The following is a 19,908-nucleotide window of genomic DNA, read 5'->3' on the forward strand; positions in this document are numbered from 1 at the left end:
CGAAGGTTCCGGCCACTCTAATGCTATCGCCCCCCCCCCATTGGTAGGACACACACACACACACACACCGAAACTTTCAGACCCTCCAAGTGTCCCTATTTTCCATAGACGTCCCTGATTTAGAGAATCCGTCCCGGTTTCTGATTCGATCTCGGAATGTCCCACTTTTCCTTAGGATGTCCCTATTTTCATTGGCAAAATGTCAGAGGGTTATGCGACCCCCTAGCCGTCAGAAGGCAATCCTGTACAGGGAAGTTTTTTAAAAAAATGTTTTATTATGTTTTTATATACGTATGTTGGAAGCTGCTCAGAGTGCCCAGTAAGATGTATGGGGTATAAATAGTAAAATTATCATTTTGGAATGGGACGTCCCTCTTTTCATCGGAGGGTATGCACTTTTAAAAATATGTTTTGGTGTTTTTAAAAGCCTCTTTAAATAACAGTGTTTAAAATCAAGTGATAACAACACAAGTAATAATCAGGTCGCTCATTGATTTCATTTCATTTTGTGATGTATGGCGTCAAGCTGAGTTCAACAAGTCTTGCTCTGAAATGAGGAGGCTGGACCTGGAAAATGATTCTGCAGCACAGGAATTTCCCACTGTGCCTTACCCCCAGATAAACGCGCATAGGATTGAAGTCGAAAGCCTGAGACGGCGGCGATCCTCCGCATACCCACTTGCAAGGACCTCCTCGACTCGGGAGGGCAGAACTTCCTGGCTGAGTAGAGATTTGATTCCGACTAAACATTAGGAAAAACTTTCTGACAGCAAGAGCCTGTTCGGCAGTGGAACAGACTCCCACGGGAGGCGGTGGACTTTCTTTCCTTGGGAGATTTCAAAGCAGAAGCTGAATGACCATCTGCCATGGATGCTATAGTTAAAGATCCCTGCATCTCTGGGGGGTTGGACTAGATGACCCTCGGCTTCCCTTCCAACACCCCACAATTCTATGATTGATGGCTAGCCCGCCCGGCTGCTCTTCTAAAGCCCGCACATGCGGGAAGGAGCAAAATGCCACCGGGCTCACTGGCAGCTCTGCTGCACAGAGGCGCTTTAGGACGGCGGAATGGAACGTTCACATTTCTGCTGCAGGCAACGGGGGATGCAAACCAGCTATTCGCGCATGCGCGGCTGTACTCGGCGCGTGCGCGCGCTGCCGGCTTTCCGGAGAGGCAGAAAAGAGCGCGCCGGGATTTGACCGAACAATACATGACGTTCCTCGCCCCGCCCACCTCCCTTAATGGGCGGCGGAGAAAGAGGAGGACACGCGCCCGCGCACTGCATTCTGGGAATCCGAGGGTTCGGCCGCAGGGCGGCCATTTTGTGTCTCGCTGAGGAGAAGGGTGCGCGGGAGGACCCGGAGGTCGAGCTTCTCGTCGTTTTAATAGTTGTTGTTTTTCCTTAGTTAAGTCGCCGCCGTCGTCGTCATGGGACGGAAGAAGAAGAAGCAGTTGAAGCCTTGGTGCTGGTATCCTTTTCCCCCCTTGGCGGGCGGGTGGCTGGGAGGCTTCTCGAGCTTGGAAAGGAAGAGGTCGGGCGGCCTAGCCTGGCTTTTCCCCTTCCCTCAGGAGATGGAAGGGACCCCCGGCGCCTACTTCCACTGGGCGTTGAGGCCAGCCTCCCTTTCTGACTCCACCTGTCCTCGCTCCCAATATCCACCTGGGCCTAGTTCAAATAGCTCTCGACCCAACACAAAATTTCCATAGGGAACGGGTTGGATTTGTTTTCTTCTTCTCCTGCCCTCTCGCGCGCCTCTGGTTGCCAACGTTTCAGTCGGCCGCTGCAGCTCTGCCCCGTTAGACACACCAGGTTGGCCAAGTTTATGGCCTGAAAAGCTTCAACTTGATTATTTCTGCCTTTAAAGACACAAAAAGCAGGCCAGGTTGAGTGGTTGGGTTTTTTTGTGCTCCATGAGCCACTGGCTTCTCATATATATTCCTCTGTTTTAGCAGGTGACCCAAATTTTACCACTTGATTCGGTTCGTATAAATTTCAGAGGCTATTTTCGAAGAAAGGGGTGTTCTGCATAAGTGTTGGTCTGCTGCCTTACTCCTATCCTCCACATCCGCTTTTCATTTACTGTATTCATAATGGGGGCAATCCATACTCTTGGGCTTTGCCTTCTCTGCACATTTCTATCCCCCCCCTCAAAAAAAAGCTGTTTGTGATACGTTTTGCTTTGAGAAGTCATTGTGTTTTGACCACGCAGTGAATAATGTTTCTCCTGGAAAGATGTTTGAGGATGCAGAGAAAATGTGGGGTTGTCTGAGTCTTGTTTTTCTGAAATACGTCTTGTTGAAGTGTAGGTTGCTAGGTAAAAAGGGGGAGATATATTTTAGGTAGATCTGCCAGTTTTGTGCCTTTTCCTCCATAAAAAATGGTGGTGTCTTAAAAAGGAAGATGATATATTGGGGGTATATAATAGTACTGTTGTTTTTAAATAAATTAGTGTTTTTGCTTGTATAAAGCCATTTGTGAAATTGTTTTGAAGTACCACCCACATTAGAAATGAAAGGGAAGTGATTTACAGGAAATGTAGGTTACTTTAACTCTTGTAGAATACTAATTGACACATATATGCTCAGTACAGTGGTACCTTGGGTTAAGAACTTAATTCATTCTGGAGGGCTGTTCTTAACCTGAAACTGTTCTTAACCTGAAGTACCACTTTAGCTAATGGTGCGCCGTGCTACTGCCGCCGCTCAATTTCTGTTTTCATCCTGAAGCAAAGTTCTTAACCTGAGGTACTATTTCTGGGTTAGTGGAGTCTGTAACCTGAAGCGTCTGTAACCCAAGGTACCACTGTGTGATGTATGTGGTTTCCCCCATTTTTATTTTCACGACGCTGGAAGGTAGGTTAGGCTAAGACGGGGGTCAGCAACCTGCGGCTCCGGAGCCGCATGCGGCTCTCTGACAGGTCTCCCGCGGCTCCGGCATGCCCCCTTTCAATGCCCTTTCAATAATAATTAAATGGTTATCGGCAAAAAAAAAAAGGGCCAAAAAAACCATGAATAATCCGCATCAACGTTGAACAGCTGGGCGGTCTTTCTCAGCCATCTCGGGGTTCCGGAGGACAGACCCAAGATTGATGTCCACCTTGACCACTCCCAGAGAGAGGAAGCGACTTCTTCACACCAATAAGCGTGTGGGGAGGGCTGAGCTTTTACCACCTCGGCGTGCCGATTGGCAGGACAGATCGCCCGCCTTGGCGCATAGGCTCGGAGCCGGGGCCTTACCGCCGAGGTAGCCACTGAGGATGAAGGCGGGAGGCGGGCACGGGAGAGCGACGCTTCGTCCGGCCAATGAGCCGCCGGGATGCCTGTTCCTGTTTGAGGGGAACGTGCCAATGAGGGTGGCGTTAGGGCGGGGAGAAGAAGGAGCTGGGCTTTGCGAGTTATCGAGAGAGAGAGAGAGAGAGAGAAAAAAGAGTCGGGATAATAAAGGCGGCGGGAGGTGGTGGCGGCGATTGGAGCGGCCCCTGTCGGGCGGAATCCTTTTCAAAGCGGCCGCGCGGAGGGCAGAGCAGGCGGGCCAGGCGTCGCCGTGACGGGAGGGCGGTGATGGGCGCCGACAGGATGAAGTAGAGCTGCTTTGGGTGGGGGCGGCGAAAACGTCCGGGCTGCTTCTGAAACCTCCGCCAACCGGTGCTTCGCCAGCGCTCGCTGCGGGCGGTGTACATGCTCAAGACGGCCCCAAGGGCGGCTCGGGGGCCCGGGGCCCCGAGGCCGGCGCGCTGCAGTGCCTGGCGTGATTCCCCCCCAAACCTGTTTTTTGCTTTTTGGCTTTTTGCCTTGCTCTCCTACCCCCTCTCTTTTTCTTCCTCCCCTCCTTTTTTAATCCAAGGGGAGAAATCCCATTTTTAAAACAAACAAACAAACGAAAAACAAACAAACACCCCCCACAGCTGCTGCAGCCACTCTATTTGAATTTTTATTATTACCCTTTTCTCCCTCTATCCCCCCTTTTTCTTTTCTCTTCCCCTTTTGTTTTTGTTTTCAAAAAAAGGAAAAAGAAGAAAAAGATTCCCCCCTTTATTTTTATTTTTTAAACTACTACATATTTTTAATAGATATTCTCCCCACCCCACCCCACCCCCAATTTATATTTTTCCACCCCACTTTTCCATTCCCACCCCCCCTTTTTCTTTCTTTATTAGTTCGCTTGCCAACCTATCTTAGAGGGGGAAGCCCTCTCTCCCACCCACCACACCCCCCCAAAACAACTTTGAGCTGAACCCCAAAAAACGGGGGTAGATCACTGCTGAAAGTAGATCACAGTTTCTTGGAAGTTGGCCACCCCTGGTATAAGACATGTAACTAGAATAAAAATTTAAAAAAACCAAGCAAATAATTGTAATAACTACTGCAATAAAGCACTGCTATAATTATATATAATTTCCCTAAAATTTTGGTTTCATTCGCCTTTCCGTGCTGAAATGTCACAACCTGAACGGCCATGGCTTGCCCCCCCCCCCTAGTTTTGATCCTGGGTACGCCCCTGAGTCAATGCAAAAAAGTAATAACTTATTCTTGTTGTTTTTACTAATTATACTTTGCATTGGCTCCTATACGTTATTTATTATTATTGCATTAAGGTAAGAAACAATATATGCAGCGTTATATTTGTTTTAAATGTTGCAATGGTTTTGCGGCTCCCAGTTGTTGTTTTTCCCTTTGGAAACGGGTCCAAGTGGCTCTTTGTGTCTTAAAGGTTGCAGACCCCTGGGCTAAGAGATGGTGACTGGCCCAAGGGCACCCATGACTAAGTAGGGGATTCTGACCCTCTAACCACTTCGCCCCACTGGCTCCGAGACTAACCATGCAGTCCCCGCAAGGGGAAGGTGGAGTCCTTGGCAGAGGAAGTACTACTTCATAAGCTCTGCAGGCTTGTATTGACAAAGACTATGTAAACGCCACACATTAACCACCACACCACACACCAAAAATGAATAATGGGAACTGTAGTTTGTTAACTACAATTGCTAGAATTATTTGGTGGTTAAATGTGTTTTAAATGAATGATGTGTACACAGCCATAAACGGAAGCAAGGAAACCAGAAGCTTTAGTTTGGAGCCCTTGTGTTGTATCTGGGCATCTTGCAGTTCCAAGCCCTCCCCTGGTCCGTCCCGTCCCCTACTACTTTTGGGACACCATTGGTGAACAGTTCTATTATTCTAGAGGTTCTCTGACAATGGTACTTTCTCTGCTGAGAGAAAGATCTGCGATATCCTGTAGCCTAGGAACACCCTCCTAGGTACCACATGATTTCGGTCCCTTATTAAATATTGATTATATTTTTATTTATGCAGACTTTCCCATGAACACTTGTGTTCAACACTGCTCAGGGTACCAACCCCCCATTTTACATCATATCTAAAAACTGTTGAATTATAACCAATATACCAATCTCAGTATGACAGTTTGAACAGGAATACATAATAAAATACAAGGTCTGTTCAGTTAGAATAAGGTGTGTTTGGGGGAAAATAAGGAAAGCTCAGGGTGTGCATCCCTTGATCCAGAATAGCATGTCAAATTAAACTTAATATTTGCCCTCCTAAAATATTCTATGGGCACAAATTAACTGATTATATATAATGTATATTGTGACATTATTGTGCCATAGCTCTACCTTCAGCACTCAAATCCCTTGTTATTAATTAGTATATTTCATACTTTTATGAGTAGGGACTCTTTCTGGTCTCCAAGAAAGAGACTCGCAAAGACATAATTAGAGCTTGCATCTTGGAAGGCTAACTGTAGCCCTATTTTGTGTTAGGTCCAGTGTTATAAACTGAGATATGAAAGCTAGGAGCTAAATGGCACCTTAGACCTAAGTTATAGGTGCAACAACAGAAGGTCTAGGTGTGCTTTTTTATAACAAGAGTACAAAGTTGAAAATTAATGAACTGCAGCTAAAATTCATGTTCATTTTTCATGTGGTCTAGTCCTTTCCCTGCCCACCCCCCTAATATTCTTAAGAGGGTCTCTTCTCCAGTCTTCAGAGAGTAGCTGGAAGTGGGGAGACAGAAAAGGTCCTCCTTTCCTTCCCCTCTGCAGTTTTAATCTGAAATCTTAGGTGCAGTACTGCGCCCAGAGCTCAGAAACTACTCACACTAATGAAATTCCCTGTCGCAAAATGCGCCTAAAACAATGGGAGTTTCGAACACTGGTTAGGACACAGTTGTCATCTGCAGCAAGAGTGGGCAGAAGGTAGCTGAACATTTACAGAATGATGTCTTGAGTGATTTGTAGTAGAGTGGCAAGGGTTTCATTCTGATTCCCCATTTAGCAGTAGGAACAACAAAACTGCTTCCCTGCCTGATTAGGCTGCTGAAATGTAAACATTGATCAGAAATGGGTGTTAAGAGTGCAAGAATTGTGAGCTCAGTTCAGTTCTGGTACTTAAACTCCTAGGCTCAGAGCAGCACCCTTTTAAATTTTTAACTATCTCTTGTATCTACCAGAACCAATTGCCACTGTCTCCCTGGTGAGGCATGATGCCAAGCATATAGAACCCCTCCCCTGATTTTGATGGTGCCTCAAAAGCTCTGCAAAACAAGACCTCTCCAGAAGAGAGATTTGATCAGTTCTCTTTGTTACTTTAAGCTTTGTGGCCAATCATTCAAATCTCTTTGTAACAGAATTGCTTCTTGTTGCAAATAAAAGAAGGGATTTCCCCCCCTGTAACAGATATTTGGAAAAAGGCTCACTCTTCTGCCTGCTCAGAAGGCCAACAACGTGACCTGAAATGTGGCAGAGCTAGGGTAGGGTGCACTTTATTTAATGGTTGGCAGCTGAGCCATAGCAGAGATTGTGGGTCCTCAGATTCACTATGTTGTGATTTCCATATCATTAGTGATCATGTATGTGAATCTGGCCTGTATAATAGTGGGGATTCCCTTTCCCTCCTTTTATAAAGGCAGCCCTGTTTAGGGAAGTTTTTAAATTGTGACTTTGTATTGTATTTTGGTATTTGTTGGAGGCCGCCCAGAGTGGCTAGGGAGACCCGGCCAGATGGGCGGGGTATAAATATTATTATTATTATTATTATTATTATTATTATTATTATTATTATTATTATTATTTATTATATTGTATGTGCTAGAATTTTAATATATATTGATGGTTTTATGCTTATTTTTTATTTATGCCAATAAAGGTATTGTATTTTGTATACCCAGGCATCCATTTTGCAGTCTTTGCTGCTGTGATTCATCTTAAAGACATATTTTTATAACTTTACTATGTTGTATAGTAGGCATGGACAGATTTAATGCTTGCGGGATCTACTTTGGTATTTCACTACAACCCCAAGATACAAAATAGTTACAGGAGATGGGTGGAATCAGATGCAAAATAGTGGCCCAAGAGACATAGACCCACAACATTTCATTAGCCCTATATTAAGATAAGCTATAAATCGCTGTCTCAGTTACTACAGATCACTGCAAATTCTGATAGCCTAATTTGAAAGGAGAAAGAAATATTTTAGTGTTGAAACAAACTCTTGGAATGTACTGTAAATCATCCAGTGATCTACCGATAGGTCCCAATGTGCCTCCTGCCCACCCTGATTATATATCCATTTACCAAAGAAATCAAAGTGCAATTAATACATTTTAAAGATCTGTAGCGTTCCTTGAGAATAATTATTGTATTAGGTTTAATTGTAACCTTTTTACCTCCATGCTTTCCTTAACAATGTGGCATAGGTATTGTAATAGGGATTTTGATGATGAGAAAATTCTTATTCAGCACCAAAAAGCAAAACATTTTAAATGCCATATATGTCATAAGAAACTGTATACTGGACCTGGCTTAGCTATACACTGTATGCAGGTAAGTGCTCAGGTATATCCTTTTTTCATATGGTGGTCTACTGAAAAGCAATGTCCTGTTGTTTTGTAATCATCTTCCATAATTTATGAGTATTCTAGATTTCAGAACCAGCTGCATTAATGAAAGCTCTTCTTTGGTTGGTCACGGTAGGCCTTTGGGCCTGATTTGCTCAGGATAGTGGATACTATCATGACTTTATTATTTGGTAGTTGGTTGGAGTCTGGTCTAGTTCTAATTCTTTAAGAATTTAAAGCTACATTTGTAACTACTATTGTAGTCCTTTGCATGCTTGTCTGGGAGTAAATACCAGCATGGGGTTGCAAATCTGAGCATGCTTCCTGTGGAGAAATTCCCATAGAAAAGCCTTTTTGTTTACCCCCTCTGTTGAGTGTGTGTGTGTGTGTGTCTTTCTACCTGTATGCTGTGTATGTGTGTTGACCACACCCACTGCCAGCATGTGACCCTTGGAGGATGGTCGGTATAAATGCAGCCCCAAAATGTTAGTTGTCCCTGTTTTAGAACTAATTAGACCTGCTATTTGATTTAGACTAGTTTTGACTGCACTTGAGCTAACTAGAATATAGGAAACTGCCTTAGTTCAGATTATTTGTCCATTTAGCTCAGTGATCTATTTTGACTGGCAGCATTTCAGAGACTTTTGCCATCCCTACTACCTTTCCTTTTAACTAGAAGTGTCAGGAATTTAATCTGATACATTCTGCATGCAAAACATGTGTTTTACCACTGGACTGTGGTCCTTAAATCTAAGATGCTATAAGTGCTACAGAACTAAATTATCTAAGTTTTTTTTTTTTAAACAACCATATCAGTAACCTACCATGGTTTGGACTTAAATTTGCCTACTTTTCATAGGTACATAAAGAAACAATAGATGCTGTTCCAAATGCTATACCTGGAAGAACTGACATTGAACTGGAAATCTATGGTATGGAAGGCATTCCAGAAAAAGACATGGATGAAAGAAGGCGGCTACTTGAACAAAAAACTCAAGGTAAATTGAAATACTTCAGTATGGAAAGGGCTCAGTATCTAATTATCATGTTCTGATGAGAATCACCAGTGCACAGTGAGATTACTGTGAGCAACAGAGATTTAAATCTGGACGTATAGGTATTATTTTATGGGTCTTTTAAATTGTTGTGACACTAAGGTGCATAGTTGCACACTTGTCAACCTGCTTTTTATGGATTGCAACTTAATGCTTGAAGATCAAATGTGGGACTCAGTGTTGAGTCTGAAATGATACTGGTTTGTTTTTTTTTTTTGGAGTAAATCAGTACACCTAATAATGGTTGTAAGCATAGGCTTGCCATACATCAGGAAAATGGCTTTGTGGGGATTTTCCTAAATCTGCAAACCCAGGTGTATGGCAATGTGATGGAAAAAGTAGCAGGAACAGCTCCAAAAGCTTAAAATCAACATTTTGCAGCAGGTTTGTTCCCCCAGAAGTTGAACAATTTAAGAAAAGCTCAACAACTTTGTGAGTGTCAGGAATTTTACTTTTTGAACAACCCTATTATAAGCACCTTATAAGGTAATCTTTGACATTTGTTTACTTTTTCAGACTTGCAGAATACATCCAATAATTGGCATTTTTAGTGCTGGTTGCTGCTTCACTTACACTAAATACTCCCCAATTTAGGTTCTCTGACCCGAGTAGCAAATGATTAGATTGTGTAATGGATTCTAATTACAGTACAAACAAACAAATGAATATTGTTTGTAATTGCTCTAAATGTTACTGAAAAAAATCATTAGTTTAGGTTTAACCCTAGTCTCTACTGTTGAACAGGAATATTTATGAGATAAAAAGTATAAGGCAGCATTCCGTTTTATTTGAAGCAGATTGCAGGTAGAGTGATCCAGGATGGAATGTGTTTAAGAGCAAATAATTTAACATCTGAATGTTAAAACTCTTTTAGCAGAAAGCCAGAAAAAGAAACAACAAGATGATTCTGATGAATATGATGATGATGAATCTTCGGCTTCAACCTCATTTCAAGCACAGCCTGTGCAACCCCAGCAGGGATATATACCACCAATGGCACAGCCAGGTTTACCTCCTGTGCCAGGTGCACCAGGAATCCCTCCAGGTAGCTAGATGGAAATAGTGTGATGATTGTCTTAGAAGTTGCTTCAGTAATAGGCAAACTTTAGTTGGAAACATTTTGTGAGATGCTATTTTGAAATATAATGGGTACTTATAAACAACAACAACAACAATTTATTATTTATACCCCGCCTATCTGGCTGGGTTTCCCCAGCCACTTTGGATGGCTTCCAACAGAATGTTAAAATACAATAATCTATTAAACATTAAAAGCTTCCCTAAACATGGCTGCTTTCAGATGTCTTCTAAAAGTCTGATAGTTGTTTCTCTCTTTGACATCTGGTGGGAGGGTGTTCCACAGGGCGGGCACCACTACCGAGAAGGCCCTCTGCCTGATTCCCTGTAATTTGGCTTCTCACAGCGAGGGAACCGCCAGAAGGCCCTCGGCACTGGACCTCAGTGTCCAGGTAGAACAATGGGGGTGGAGACACTCCTTCAGGTATACTGGACTGAGGCCGTTTAGGGCTTTAAAGGTCAGCACCAACACTTGGAATTGTGCTCGGAAACGTACTGAGAGCCAATGTAGGTCTTTAAAGACCGGTGTTATGTGTTTTCGGTGGCCGCTCCCAGTCACCAGTCTAGCTACCACATTCTGGATTAGTTGTAGTTTCCGGGTCACCTTCAAAGGTAGCCCCACATAGAGCGCATTGCAGTAATCCAAGTGAGAGATAACTAGAGCATGCACCACTCTGGCGATACTATCTGGGAGGAGGTAGGGTCTCAGCCTGCGTACCAGATGGAGCTGGTAGACAGCTGCCCTGGACACAGAATTGACCTGCGCCTCCATGGACAGCTGTGAGTCCAAAATGACTCCCAGGCTGTGCACCTGGTCCTTCAGGGGCACAGTTACCCCATTCAGGACCAAGAAGTCCTCTACACCTGCCCACCTCCTGTCCCCCAAGAACAGTACTTCTGTCTTGTCAGGATTCAACCTCAATCTGTTAGCCACCATCAATCCTCCAACCGCCTCCAGACACTCACACAGGACCTTCACCGCCTTCACTGGTTCTGATTTAAACAAGAGGTAGAGCTGGGTATCATTCGCATACTGATGAACACCCAGCCCAAACCCCCGATGATCTCTCCCAGCGGCTGCATGTACATGTTGAAAAGCATGGGGGAGAGGACAGAACCCTGAGGCACCCTACAAGTGAGAGCCCAGGGGTCTGAACACTCACCCCCCACCACCACTTTCTGAACACGGCCCAGGAGGAAGGAGCGGAACCACTGTATAACAGTGCCCCCAGCTCCAGTAATTAGTTGCTCCATACTGAATACATTTATGTTCTTCCAAATTATTTGAGAGCTGCAAAACCAATCTTATTAGAGGGGAAAACTCTAAAATTGCCTTGAAAATATTTGATTGGAATTTTAGAAACGGCTCCAGTTCTGCTAGCTACCAGACAGCTTCACATCCCTGAAACTGTGGTTTCCATAATATGCAACTTGTGGTTTGGAATTTGGCTGCTCTTCCTTGAAAAGTTGTGCTTGGACATAAGCAAATGTGTAGAGAATTCCGGGGTATATTGACTGAGTTAGGAAAACAGATAGAAAATGTTGGTTATGCAACTTTATTTGTGACATTGTAATGCTATCTATTAACCAAGTCCTCTGGGCAGTTTGCAATACAATTTACAGGTCACAATTACATATTTCTCAAGTGGAAGCTACCATTCTCTAATGTTCTTTAACAATGGAAAGGGTGGCTTCTTTTTTAAACATGTGGCACATGGTACTCTTTGACTGAACTAGCAGTAGTCTTTTGTATTCATAAACATACTTGGCACCATAATTTGGAGCAGCAGGTGTCTCAAATGGCAGAAGGGGAAAATCCCGTGGATAATAATAATGGCTAATTTTCTATGTTGAACTTCTTTTAAGGGAAAGGGTTCATGACCATTCAGAAAATTTCTTTAGTGAACTAATCGATATTCTTACAAATCCTGTATTCATCAAAAAATATTTGTTTACAGTATCAATAATCAACACACATTCTCTGGCTTTCAGGTATACCACCATTAATGGCAGGTGTTCCACCAATGATGCCTGGAATGCCCCCAGTGATGCCTGGAATGCCACCTGGGTAAATAAAAACAGTGGATTAATAGTGTAGTCCATGCCTAGACAAGCATGCTTCATTTTCACATCTATCCTGAGCTTTTGGATTTTGAGCCTGCACACTAATTGTACAACACTCTTCTTAAAATCATGTCTTAACATTTCTGTTGGTAGGCAGGGATACTTGTTTTCTCTCTTTACCCTTCTTTATGCCCTTCATTATGCATTCATTCTCTTTCCACACACTCAGCACTCCCATTCAGCTTATTCTCTCTCACACCATCTGCATACATGCCTATTGCCCTGGTGTCCCAGGCCCTTTCCCTTGCCGATCTGCATCTCCCTAGCTGAATTTTTTGCCCAAACTGTCTTTTTCCTGCTTTGTCATTCTCTCCTACTCCACCTCACCCCACACAGTTACCCCTTCCCCTCTCCACTCTTTTTTCCTAGTTGATGTATCCATTGTCTGCCTTTACCACTCCCTCCGGAAGAGATAGAAACAACAGGAAGGTGTGCAGGCAAGCTCAGTTTCCAGTGTGGCAGCTACAGTGTCTGACTGAAAGACACAAGGCTTCTCTAGAAGCAGTTCTGTATCTTTGCAGAACAAATGAAACCACAATGGGGCTGAGGGATGAGGTGGACCAGAAGGCAGCTTCATGGGTTTGATATAGCCTGGACCTGGTTTCCTGCCCCTGTTCTACATGTTACTGATTCAGATGGTTCCCAAAACAATGTTGCCAGTTTTCTTGGGCCATTAAGAACAACATGGCACATACTGGAGTGGCTGGATGTTTTCCCAGTATCATTAGTTCTCTCCAGTGGTTTTGAACATGGCTTTCCAGTGTGGTTTTGGCAAAGGGGTCTGTCTGTTTTTTGAGTTGGAAATCTGATCTCCCACTCTGCTGCTGAGTTCTGCCTGCTTCCCACATCCATCTAAACAACTGTCACAGGCATGGAGGGAGTGGTGAGTTCAGGCTACCACATCATTGTGCACTTGGCTTCCCCTTCTGGCCTTAAGACATAACAGTTGAATGACACCCCAGCTGGTTCTCTACATGCTTTGAGTTAAAGTTGAAAGGTATGGAATGATTCAGACAGGTCTGCCATGGGCAACTTACATTTCTCAGTGGAAATCCTTGGATGTCCTTAATAACATTGTGTACCACAACCCTTCCCCTGTCTGGTGGTGCTCTGCAGATGTTCTGCACTACAATTCCCTTTGGGGGGACGGGCTATAGCTCAGTGGGAGAGCACATGTTTGCAAAAGGCCCCTGGTGTTTCCAAGTAGCACTGGCCTGAAACTGAAGAGCTGCTGTCAGTCATTGTCAACAACACTTAACTAGATGGACCAGTAGAGTGACTTGGTATAAATCTACTTCCTTTGTTTCCATCAGCCCCAGCCAGCTTGGCCAGTGATCAAAGGTGATGGGGAAATAAGAGTTCAAAACATATGGAGTGTGGCTTAACACCAAATCAGTTTTTTTGTGTATGTTGTGTATATTGTGTATGTTACTACTATGGAAATTCCAGTTTTGGTGTTTTATAGCTTCTGTTTTGGAAATACGATGTTTGGTGTCCTGTTAAAAATTTAATAAAAATTATTGAGAGAGAGAGAGAGATATGGACCACACCAAATTGGGAAAGGCTGCAACATTCTGATATGCATTCTTTATGGCCTTTACCATTTTCTTCATTCTTCATAGGATGATGCCAATGGGTGGCATGATGCCTCCAGGACCAGGAATCCCCCCTCTCATGCCTGGTATGCCACCAGGTAGGTCAGGAATGACGAATCCATACTGTGGTGAGAGTTACTTTATTTTGTTTTTGAACTGATCTGGAGTTGCTGTTATTGCTCTGCATAAAATGGTTCCCTTTTTATAGGGTTTGAAAAAAATGGCACAGAAAAAAGTTCGCTCTATGTCTCTTATAATTCTCCTTTGGAACATGTTTTTTTTTTAAAAAAAAAAAAAACCCTCAATCTGGACATCTAGCATAACTGTATGGCATGGCAGAGGAACACTACAAAATGAAATTAAGAGTTGATATAAAAAGTTCTTAGTGCAAATAATTTGGGGTGGCTCATACTTGGAAGTCTGCAGCTTTCATCTTCATTGTGACTGTTGGCGTCACTTAATTTTATATCCACCTCTAAATCAATTTGTGGATAAAGATGCCATCTTGTTCTGGGGATGTGGTAAGAAAATAATTTCCTTTGATTATTTTTTAATTTTAATTTTTGCAAATACAACAGAGGAAGGGTTACTTTGCAGGCACAGCTGATCAGCTAAGCCTGGATTTTTCCTGCCCCACGTCCTATAAGATGTTAGGTATAGGGCAGGTGGTTGTGGCTTGGCTGAAATGGCATCAAGGGACCAAAGGGGGAGGGGCCTGACAGGCCAAATTAGGCACATAGGCTGGTGGTTCCTCACTTCTGTATTAATCACTTACAGTAATTTAAAAGGGTGTTTGGCCATAGCCCCATGAGCATCATTATCTAGTAGTGGTGGTGGGAGTCATTTGTTCTGCAAGGATGGACAGGTGCCACTGCATTATGGTGATATCAGGTTTCTGTAAGTGTGTGTCATCGTGGGGTGGGAAAAACTTTCCAAACTTCAGTGTAATATTTTGACTGTTGGGTTTTTTCCCCACTGTCAGTAAAAACGTCTGAATTTTGCCTGGCTGGAAAGATGCCAACTGTACAAAGTATGAGTCTTATTTATAGCTCACTTTTACCTCTTGCCATGTCCACCATTGGCATGTGGCTACTGAAACATTTCACATAAAGGACTGACTTGATAAAGCAACGTGAATGTGCTGACGCTCAGAAAGAATCTCGCAGCCACTTTGCTGGCCCCCCCCCCATTCCTTTTGGCCATGCCAAAGATTTGGCATACCTTTTTGTCCAAATTGGGATTTGTGGTTAGCCTTTGTCCTCGCCAACTGATGCACAATACAAGCCGGAAGAGTAAAGCACCAATTCTTGGAAGTTGCATGATCAGAGCAGCAGCATTTGATCTGGCCTCAGGCCTTAAGTACAAATGCACACACAACATAAAGATCATTTGTAAAAACTTTTGCTACCAAAAAGTTGGATTATGCTCCTAATACTACTGGGTAGTTTTGCTATCACAGTTTTCGTAATTGTGGTTAGTTATGCCTTCTGTCGATTTCTAGCTGTTCCCTGTTACTTAATAGAATATTATCCTACCATTAAAAAGAATTTAATAGGGACATGTTTTGATACTAAAGTCTTCAGAAAATTACCATCAGAATAATTTTATTATAGGTATGCCACCACCTGTTGGTCCTCGTCCCGGTATGCCTCCGATGACACAAGCACAGCCTGTGAATGCTCAAGGTGTACTTAACAGACCTCCCGCTCCTGTTGTTGCAGCACCAACCCCTCAGCCTCCCGTTACTAAACCACTTTTCCCCAGTGCAGGACAAGTAAGTTTGTTTTACATCCTGATAGGAGGATTTTTAGACTGCGTTTATCCTATCCTGTGTAAGTTGTAATAGTCACGCTGCAGGAACACCAGCACTCAGATCACTGGGATTGTTAGACAGATTGCTTGGTATTTGCTCCTATCTTATGCTGGAGTTACTATACAAATGTAGTCTCAAAATGCAGGTTTGCTATTTACACCTGTCTTTCATGCTAAGGTACCATTTTCTTTTATTTTTGTAAAAGAATAAGTACGTTTTGATCTTTGTCAGCAGGTGCTCAGGGCCGTGTTTCCATGAACAACTTTTATAGCCATTGGAACATCCTTAAAATTATAAATTCATATTATCATAAGGAAAAGTCACAGTGAGTGAGCAGGAGCATGCTTCTGAAATGATTTTTAAAAGATTATTCTGCCCTACAATGTTTATTTCATAGTCAGCTCAAATAAACTGTTAATCCTTCTCCTGAAAGATAAAGCAGTTATGCAGTAATGAAATAAAATGCACACATAGAGACATTTGAGAACCACTTGCTGTTTAACAGAGTGGAATGGTCTGTTTGAGAGATACATGCTCTCTCCTGTTTCATTGGATTCATTGTAAATGAATAAGTCTTGTATGACTTACTGCAGAGTCCTTCATAACGTGTTGCTGCATTTTGAACTTCTGCAGGGAAGAGACTCGTTTACAAAAGCCAATCCAAGATCCTTCCTCTCGGTTATCTTTCACGCATCTATTCGGAGACTGTTTACTGTTTCCTTTCTTTTATGCTACAGATGGGGACACCTGTCACAAGCTCAAGTACAACTGCATCCAATTCAGAACTGTCAGCACCTTCTAAAGCTCTGTTTCCTAGCACAGCACAAGTACGCAGGAAGTTGCAGTTTAAAATTGCTTTGCTGGTTAACCCTTTAGACCGTTATGTAAACATTAAAATAGCTGCCTAAACATCTTCAGATAATTGTGGATTCCTGATTATGTTTAGCTATTAATCCCAATCTTAAATTGTTTGTTTTTGGGTTTTTTTTTTACAAATTGTGCATAATATTTCGGTAATAGAAATAAACGAAAGATTCTACATTGTGGTTCTAAAGGGTTAAGAAGAGCATGAAAGCAGTTGAGTGCGTTTTAGTTGGCAGTGGTTTACTTGATGCATGGTTTATTTTTTTTCTAGTTTATGCTGTTATTTTTTATGCATCATGATAAAAGTAAGGAAATGTCCAAACAAAAAATGTCTTAAATCCCAAAATATCTAGTCCTGAATTTGAAATTCAGTGATGAGTGCAGAATTTGTGCTATTGCTTGTCAAAGCATTCTCTCATAAGTGAAACTTAAGAGCCCCCAAAGTAAGAAAAACATGAATTAGCTTCAAAGTCATAGTAGGGTTCTTATCTTTCCCGTTTGATGCAAATAAGGTTTTTGTAGTTTGTAGGAAAGGAAAGTAGTTCAGCACTATAAATTACTATTTGAGGTGTCTCAGAACTTCATTTTGTTTTTATGCAGAGAATGCTTTTAAATTCACCTGGTTGACCCACTAGCGTTCTTAGAAGAAAAAATCTTCCCATATATTCTAATTCTGTTTGAATGCTAACTTGCCTAATACTATTCTAAACCAGTAATTTCTAGATTGGCCTAATTACAAAAATAACATTTCTTAATAGATCTGAATTATATCGAACATACTGTATGAAATGATGAAAAAGGGACGGCAACAAATAGTTAACCAATTTGTCTTGCCTTTGTTGTGATTTTTGATCTGCCACATCTCAGTTTTGTAGTGTGTTTGTGTGTTGGGGAGGCACTATTATTTTTTTCATCCCAGTTTGCTTTGTTATGTAATGAGGCTGAACTTTTACTTTATGCTAATCTAGCTGTGCAAATAGATTGTGATGCTACAGTGTTTAGAATTTTTGCATTTTAAATAGCATTGTCCTTATAGTTTAACTTTGTATTTTTACAGGCTCAGTCAGCTGTTCCAGGGCCGGTTGGTACAGATTTCAAACCTTTGAATAATGCACCTGCAACTACCACCGAACCCCCAAAACCTACATTCCCTGCTTACACACAATCTACAGCTTCAACCACTAGTACAACAAACAGTACTGCAGCTAAGCCAGCTACTTCTATAACAAGTAAGCCTGCTACCCTTACGACAACCAGTGCAACCAGTAAGTTGATCCATCCAGATGAGGATATATCACTGGTAAGTTAAATAGGATTTCTCCTTGCTCCATTGTTGTGAGGAAATGATCAAACAGTTGTACCGTTTATGTGGCAGCTCTGCTTCCCACCTCTTCCCTCACCATTTAGTTTGTCTAACATGAATTATAGCAAATTTAGAATTGCTGTGTTTTCTGTGGTATACTTCTCAGAACCCAGTACGGGTAGCGTTAAAACTCATGTCAGACTGCCTCATTTTTATTGGTGTGCTTTATGAACCAGATTTTCAGACTATAGTATAATGTCACAATCCATAATACTGAATAATCACTAAATTCTGCTTCAAAAGTAGTAGAAAAAGTTAATGCAAAAGTAGAAATTGATAATGTAGCATTTTGTTGTACCAGAATTTACATGCTATAATATGTATCTCCGTAAGTTTGAAGATGAGATTTAATTGGTTGAGTAAGCCAATTTAAATATTCTTCCTTGAATGTTACCTGAGCTGTACTTGTGTCTCAAACTGACCTTTGTTTTGATCTCATATTGTTGAAATTCTCCCTCTGTGCTTCCCCTTCATAGGAAGAAAGAAGAGCACAGTTGCCTAAATATCAGCGTAACCTCCCTCGACCTGGGCAGGCATCCATGGGCAATCCACCAGTTGGACCAATGGGAGGTATGATGCCACCACAGCCGGGAATGCCCCCCCAGCAACAAGGAATGAGACCTCCAATGCCACCCCATGGTAAAAACACACTTAAGCTTCTTGAAATCCTATACAGATTAATCAATTAATTAATTGATTGATTATTTCACAGCGCCTATATGCTACTCGATTGTAATACGAGCTTGAAGCGATTGACAAAAATACGCAGGTTGATTTCAACCTAAATGCTTTACTAGCAGCAGTATTGCTTAAAGGTGTTTGTAAATTTGTTTTTTTTTTTTACCTTCACAGGTCAGTATGGTGCTCATCACCAGGGCATGCCAGGATACCTTCCTGGTGCAATGCCTCCATATGGTCAAGGGCCCCCAATGGTGCCTCCCTATCAAGGTGGACCTCCTCGACCGCCAATGGGAATGAGACCGCCTGTAATGTCGCAAGGTGGCCGCTACTGATGCTACTGCAAACGCTCTAATAGGTTTGGAGATTAAACCTTTTCTCATCTTGTGCTGTTAATATAGCCAAGCTTCCATCAATTAAAACTTCGTTGTGACTTTTAGGGGAGGAAAAAAAACTTTCCACATACAAGGAACTTTTTGGACATTCTTATTTTACATGGCAAAATTTGTTTAGAATAATAAAACAGGAACTTTCCCTGATGTTGCAATTTATACTGTATGGCTTCTTTTTCATGTTTCATCTAGGTTTTTAGAAGTGAAGTATAGTAAATATGGTTCGTTAAATTGTGAAGGCGCTGGAAATACATGAACGTACCATCTTAAAGGCAAGTTCTGTAACCTTACGTTGCTGTTCATAAAATCATGCCTTCACAGCACTTCAGGTGCTGTTGGACTTCATGTCCCCAACAATAGTTTGGTGAGGGCTTTTATTGTTAACCATCTACTTGTACACTCAAGTCTGAACGTGTAACGATATTTAATGTATTTAGAGTTTCCTGTTGCAGGGTTTATAAAATTGACCTACTAAGTTCACGTGACTTCCTGTACTGTTAAACTTTCTTGTAATAAAATGAAAGAAAAAAATTGTCTTTTTATTCATGACCAGCTGTGGACAACTGCCTGAAGGTTTGTACTGATGCATGCTATGGTAGCTTGTGGTATAATAAATACAGATTTCCTGATGCTACATTGATATATTCTGAATTATTTGAACTTCCAAGTCACTACTTTAGCTGTATGCTGTAGCTGACTCCTGAACAAGTAAATAGACCTGTACACTTATTAAGCAGTTTCAGCAATGTCTTGGGCTTAAGAAGACGGACATGTTTTTTTTCTGAATGGTGCGCTTTCTTAAGACTTCTTCATAGCTCGCTGGTTATGATGCTGGTGTGCTTTTATGTTTCCTATGTGTAAATGTGCTTCTACTAAGAAAATGATATTGTAGAGCACATTTCTTGGCCTTGCTTCAGTTGATACTTAGAACTTTCTCTTCCTCAGTTTAGAGACCTCAAGCTACTTAACCTAACGTTTTCTTAAAAAAAAATTTTTTTATTAAAGATTTCTCTTTATAAAGCTTAGGTGCAAGCATTGGCTTCTGTAATAAAGGTGACCAGCAAGGAGGAATCCACCATAAAACATATG

At 42.1% G+C, this 19,908-nt stretch overlaps 1 protein-coding gene across 4 annotated transcripts; it reads left to right on the forward strand.

Annotated features, from left to right (window-relative positions):
• Positions 1-1,290: 1,290 nt before the first annotated feature.
• Positions 1,291-19,455, forward strand: ZNF207 (zinc finger protein 207). Of its 4 annotated transcripts, none has more exons than XM_033138770.1 (11): positions 1,291-1,470; positions 7,718-7,844; positions 8,718-8,856; positions 9,788-9,958; positions 11,983-12,058; positions 13,737-13,837; positions 15,323-15,483; positions 16,260-16,349; positions 17,444-17,686; positions 18,226-18,388; positions 18,602-19,455. In XM_033138770.1, exons 1-11 carry the CDS (start codon positions 1,430-1,432, stop codon positions 18,760-18,762), a joined length of 1,473 nt encoding a protein of 490 aa, XP_032994661.1. In that variant the 5' UTR covers positions 1,291-1,429; the 3' UTR covers positions 18,763-19,455. The 4 variants fall into 4 exon arrangements, with proteins under 4 accessions (XP_032994661.1, XP_032994662.1, XP_032994664.1 ...); XM_033138771.1 differs by having other exon boundaries at positions 13,737-13,807; XM_033138773.1 differs by lacking the exon at positions 16,260-16,349 and having other exon boundaries at positions 1,292-1,470; positions 13,737-13,807.
• The last annotated feature ends 453 nt before the right edge of the window (positions 19,456-19,908 follow it).

The sequence above is a fragment of the Lacerta agilis genome, chromosome 2 (assembly GCF_009819535.1).
Source record: "Lacerta agilis isolate rLacAgi1 chromosome 2, rLacAgi1.pri, whole genome shotgun sequence".
NCBI classification, from domain to species: domain Eukaryota; kingdom Metazoa; phylum Chordata; class Lepidosauria; order Squamata; family Lacertidae; genus Lacerta; species Lacerta agilis.